We start from the raw sequence: 6,368 nt of genomic DNA, 5'->3' as shown, positions 1-6,368 counted from the left end.
GTAAAAGGGATATAATAAAGAATTACCTGAAAAACACATGTGAAGCGAGGTTTTTAGGCCGCCATATTGTCTGTACGCGTAACCGTAAAAGTCACGTGATTCCCTACCGTGAAAGACACGCTGCTGAGAACACACGACGTCATAAGCCGCCATTTTATCCCGCTCAAAATATAATATTAAATGTGGAATCGAGTTCAAAATTACATGAAAGTATCCAGAGCCAATAAGTCTGAAGCAATGGAATTGTCTTTATTTGCTTAATGTTAATGTACCAACCAAAATTATATTGCTGTCAATACTGCAGTAATCTGTCGTCACTGGCGGCTGTAATACGGTGTGAAGGTGTCGACAATTGGTCACCGCTATAACATATATAATCTTTTACCAATATGACGACACATCGTCCTTTTTATTTGTCTCTTGTGCTTTCTGTAAGCCAATTTAAAAGCTTTTATGATGTACCAGATCAATGCTATATAATAACCTAAAGGTCGCCACGTGTCTAAGGCATTCTAGCCTGTGCTACGATATGCGAGAGAGACTGTCATTTGTTAAAGACGAGTCTGTCAGTGCGTTTTTGCGAAACCCTATCAACGGACGCATTTTCTGTAAGAAACGTTCATTAAAACTATAAAGACATTTAAGAACTGAAATTGTGTTATTTTATACGCATTCGCCGGGTTATCATTACGACATAGTCATGACTAGTCTTCTTTTCATCCACACTGATTATATGAAAAGCCGCTCAAAATTAGATATTAGTTTCGCTGACGACTACAGACTATGCGTGTATTATTATCTATCACGGAATTAAATCTTAAACAACCAGAAAATAGTTATCCAAAGTGGCTCAAAGCTGAACTATGACTGGTCGTATCATGAGTATAATCACTGTAAATGTTCACCTTGTCATATCTGTAATACCGATTACTAGAAATTTGATTTAATTCTGTTCTATAAGGATGCAATATACCAACCAGAGGCTTTTTATGACGTGATTATTTAGGAGCTGGCTTTACGCAGATATCTTAAATAGTCATCCTGATTAATTCCGTAATTGCAAGCGTCTATCAACTTACACAAAGCCTCTCGATCCATCTGTTTTAATTTGCCGGAAGGTAAAAAGGAAGTTTAAAAATACTTTATTAACAAATTTAAGACGTAAATGAAGCAAAACGCGGGAAACTACCGATTTTATTTATATCATTCGTACGTGTAAAATAATTGATTTTTATTAGATATGAACATATGACATTTAAATTCACTTAGTGAACTGAGTTAAATGCGGCTTATATATTAAAAACAACAACAACAACAACAACAACAACAACAAAAACAACAAAAACAACAACAACCTTAAATGGAAAATGAAGGATTTTAAAAGGAATCATGCAGGGTTTCTTTATCGTGATTATTTGGTGGACGTTAAATACAGCAGAGTCGGTGTCAACCTCGATAAGCGAAAGTACGTGCAATAAAGTCAACACAACAGTTACATGTAATTACATACCAGTATCAGTACCAGCGGGAACTGTCAGCGTTCTTCTGCGTCTACAACTAACAAATGATACTTTTTTAAACAGCTCTACTTTCACATCCAGTGGCTGGGATAAGATTTCACAGATAGAATTTCGTGTTGATGGCGATTATCATTTCGTTTTACAAGATAATTGTTTCAATGGTTTAAAAGAGCTTCGCGTCTTAAAACTGCACATAATTTGTTTAGTTCATTTGGATTTAGGATCATTTGAACATTTAGACAACGTTGAAGTCTTGGACATGAGTGACAGTGTGAGATTATTCCCGGTCGAGTTTATACGCGCCCTGGGCGGAAATGACAAATTAGTAAAACTACCAACATTGACAGCACTGTTCTTGTCAAGGTCTTTTTTGTACCGGACAGGATTGATTCTTGACGATAATGTTGTGCACAATTTGCTGTCGAATAAAATATCACTCTTGGATATGAGCAGCTTGCAATTAAGCCAAATGAATCTTACCTCAATTGTCAAGAGATTGAAACAATTGGACATGCTGAATGTATCTCATGCGAATTTAGATAACTTTGAATATTATGGCATAGACCAGAGTGACGTGATTAATATCAAATCTCTTGATGTAAGCTATATTACTTTTCCAAAGAACATAGTACCATATCTTCCTGGGAAAATTAAGGCAATTAATTTAGTTTATAATTTATCTGAACGTGTCGAATTCGAGAGTCTGAGGAACGCTCTGTCTCCTGTAACTTTAAACATTAGTGGAATTATACCCTATCCAATATCCTTGTGGGCTTGGAATTGTAAAGTGCACATCGATATTAGTCCTGCTTTCTTAACAAAAACACTAGTCGCTCGAAAAAATAATATCAGGAGATTAGATGTGTCATTTATATGTGATATGTTTACTTTTTCTTCATTTGAACATATTGATATCTCGGATAACGATTTGGAATTTATTCATCCAGATTTTCTATCGTGTATACCAAACATACGGAGGATTAATCTGTCCAATAATTTATTGTTTAAAATGGCAAGAGAAAACCTATATTTGTTCGAAAACATACTTTCAGGTCTCAAGAACTTACAGCACATTGATTTGTCACATAATCAGTTAACAGATATTCCAATTGACATTTTTAAATATAATGAGTTGGTTGAAGAAATTGATCTTTCTAACAATCATCTGCAGCAAGTACGCTTCGCATTAACAAGACAAAAGAGACTTCGCGTTCTAAATCTACAAGGTAATAAAATAAAAACTTTAGATCCGCTGTCACTCAATAACTTAAAAGATATACACCGCTTGAAAAAATCAACAGAGCATCATGTTTCGATTTACCTTAAAGACAACCCATTGGATTGTTCTAAATGCGAAGCAAAAACATTCTTCACTTGGCTGACAAAATCTCCCAATGTTGATATATCTTCGCAAGGTTTGGTGTGCTCTGGTAAAAACGGTCACATGGAGGATGTAACAGAACATGTTTTAGATAGTATTGAAGAGATATGTAGGAGAAAAACTATTATTATTGCAACAAGCGTATCTGCTGGAACTGTTTGTGTCATATTAACTATTTCTTACATATTGTATTTTCTGCAAAGGGAGCGTGCGCGTGAAATGCTGAAAAAGGAGAATGTAATAAATTTGTTAAGAATGGGTGATGGTCAATACGAATTTGTGGTGTTTCTTGCGTATAGCAGCGAAGATGAAGAGTTTGTTAACGTAAATATCCTGCACCAGTTGAACGAGAGTCTCAAGTTAATGACGGACATCGACAGAAATTTAGTTTGTACCGGCGACCTTAATCTTCGACCTGGTTTCTATTTGCATAATGAAACGTACTCGCTGCTTAATAAAGCATCTGTTATCATTGCGGCAGTTTCAAATAATTTCTGTAATAGTGTTAATTGTCAAAACGAACTAGATCAAGCGCACGTTAATGGGAAGCCAATCATTTTGATGTTCATTGAACATGTAGAGCAAGAACTGATGTCACGTACAATGAAAGAGTTATACCAAAGGAATGTAAGAATTGTGTGGACACATGAAAATGGCGAATGCAGAATGAAAACTACGTGGGACAATGTTTGCACGTCCATTTTAGAACTCATTGAATGACCCTCAATATATATGTAAATAAACATCTGTTATTTAAACACAAAACGTCAAAATATGGATGAGTACGGACTGCAGAGTTATTTTTCAACCATGAACAGGCCTATGCTTTGGAAGCCTCCTTTTTTCTGAGACATTTTGGCAAAAGCGAGTGGGCAATATGACAATACGATTTTTTATTCTAACAAAAAAAATGGACTAATATTACATCTTTAAAGAATATTTGTCTTTAGAACGTTAGATAAAAATGAAATGTTTACTTGTTAAGATTAGTGTAATACTTTACATTATGATTAAGAAAGCTCAGTTTAAAGGGTGGTGAGTTTATATACCTCCGGTTGTTTCCGTATTCTCCGTAAAACTCGTGTGATACATGTTTGATGTTCCTCAGTTGTTAAACGACAGAAGCATGCTTAAGTGTCTCTAATCAGACAAGTTTTACAGAACATAGGCATAAATGGAACCTTTAGACGTATTTTTCACATCAACGCTGTTGACGTTGTCACAACTTACATACTGCGACATATGCTCAAACTATGCTTCCTTTGTTATGCATGTGCTAGTCATATTGTGTTTTTTTGTTTCATTTTTTTATTATGTATAGAGAAAATATTACGCATTAATATAGAGTTTGTTATATGAACTTTTATTATTATATATAATGGCTAAATTCCGTGTTTTTCTGTATCATCCATTTTAGATGTGTAATTATAATAATTTCAATATTGATATAAATATTTTTGTTAAAGAAGGACACACATGAAGATGTAGCATCATGCAAAACATATAACATAATTAACTTAATTTTTGGTGTGGTTTTCTGAACAATATATGAAAAAGCATCATCAGAAACCAACAACAGCCATGGCAATAACTCTTTAAATGATAAAAAACATTATTTGAATGATTTGACAAATACCCAATTTAGATATTAATAATAATAATAATAATAATACTAATAATGATAATAATAATAATAATTCAAACAATTTTGATTTACTTTTAATTTAACAGTTTACATAGAACACACATAAGTTACAATGAAGTTGATGCAAACAATGGCTATTCATTGATCTGCAAGATATGTTTTTATATTAATTTTTATAAAGATTTCAGAGGATTCATCGGACAATATTGTATTAAATGATATTGAATTCAAAACCCTTTGCACCATAGTAACAAAATTCTTTTTTTTATCATAGCTTATGCTTTAGTACAGCTATCATAACGTAAAGCAGATCTTAAAAATGCATGGAAAAAAATCAAATTAATTAGAAGAATTTAATTTAAGCTGTTGCAAGTTTTATATTCAAAGTACAAGTATACAAATGATATCATTTAGTGCATGACGTCTACCAAAGTTTTCTAAATATATTTTGCGCATATAACTTTTGTCGCAAAAGTTGAGATGAACGAAATAAACGTTTCTCATCCATGACTGTAACGAATTAACTCGTTAAGTCAGTTTAGTCTACCTCGTGACTAATAAGTAAAACTGAGGGAATTTCCATTTTCTCTATAAACATATTTTGATTTGCTGTTCTATACCAATGATTTATCTTCATTACACTTCCTTGTGAACTTGTCTAGCTTCTATTTTTAAATTTTGGAGATATCAAGATGAGTACAGACCACAATTTTGTAAGGGCAAACTATACAGTATTATGATGTACAATTAACATATACATATGTGGCTTTCATGCGCTAGTGATTTAGGTCGCTTACTTAAATTTACTTGCTCCATATCATCTTATACTGTGTCGGTGTGATGTAAAATGCAATAAAAACATTGAACATCAATTTGTCAAGAAAAAAAAAAACAAAACAAAAAAAAACAGCAGTAAATACGCTTTACAAATTCAGTTCCATACACGAACAAATAAAAGGAGTAACTATCGTTCATATGATTTACATGTGTAATCAAAGTCAAGAAAAAAGAAAGCATTGTTAATGTATTTCGCAAGAGTTCATAATTAGGAAATAGTTATCAATTTTGAGTTTGTAATTGTAGATTAATGCACGGTTAGGGTTCAAATGCGTAGGAATATAATTACGAAGACCGACACTGGTATAAATCTATGTTTTGACAAAAGTTCAATGTCGCTCAATTTTCCCTATGTTTTACTAGAAATACTGCATAGTTCAAAAGCTACATGTAGAATATACAATGGGAGTCTTAGATAATTACTTTTGCTTAAAAGGCAAACATCTTAATACTATTCAAATCAATATCCGTTTTACATGTTAATGTTTAATGCATTACTTATACATTACAAATGCTTAACACTCCAGAATTCGTTGGAACCAATTTTGTTTCATATAATATAAGCTACACATTGAAAATGATTCAATTTATCTAAATCAACGCAGAATGTGTTTTGACAAAGAGATAATGAAATGATAGTCAAAAAGCAAATAAAAGTGTTTTATTAGTTGATGTGCCTAGTAACTTTTATAAACCAAGTTTCTGGTTATAAGATTTGCGAATTGCAGATGTACGATCAGGCGGGCGTTAAACAAGTGGTTACCGATCGATAAATAAAGTTAAGAATGGGATATTTTAATACAACTTGGTATAGCTTATGAGAAGATCATATTTTGGGATAACTGTTTGGGCCTCCTAGTACCAAAGTTAGGGTCAATATTACTTAAATCAGACAATGTTTTCCGATCAATGATTAGAGTTAGGAATGGGATATTGTAATACAACTTGGTATAGCTTATGTGAATATCTTGCTTAGGATTGCTGT

At 32.8% G+C, this 6,368-nt stretch overlaps 1 protein-coding gene across 1 annotated transcript; it reads left to right on the top strand.

Moving 5' to 3' along the window:
* Positions 1–1,168: 1,168 nt before the first annotated feature.
* On the top strand, positions 1,169–4,241 carry LOC132719023 (toll-like receptor 7). The gene has a single exon (XM_060702758.1). It carries the CDS (start codon positions 1,390–1,392, stop codon positions 3,619–3,621), a length of 2,232 nt encoding a protein of 743 aa, XP_060558741.1. The 5' UTR covers positions 1,169–1,389; the 3' UTR covers positions 3,622–4,241.
* Positions 4,242–6,368: the final 2,127 nt, after the last annotated feature.

Source organism: Ruditapes philippinarum, unplaced genomic scaffold, assembly GCF_026571515.1.
Source record: "Ruditapes philippinarum isolate M1 unplaced genomic scaffold, ASM2657151v2 ctg2203_1_1_1_1, whole genome shotgun sequence".
Taxonomy (NCBI): domain Eukaryota; kingdom Metazoa; phylum Mollusca; class Bivalvia; order Venerida; family Veneridae; genus Ruditapes; species Ruditapes philippinarum.
Note: the sequence above shows the minus strand (reverse complement) of the source record. Positions and strands in the feature narration are given on the sequence as shown.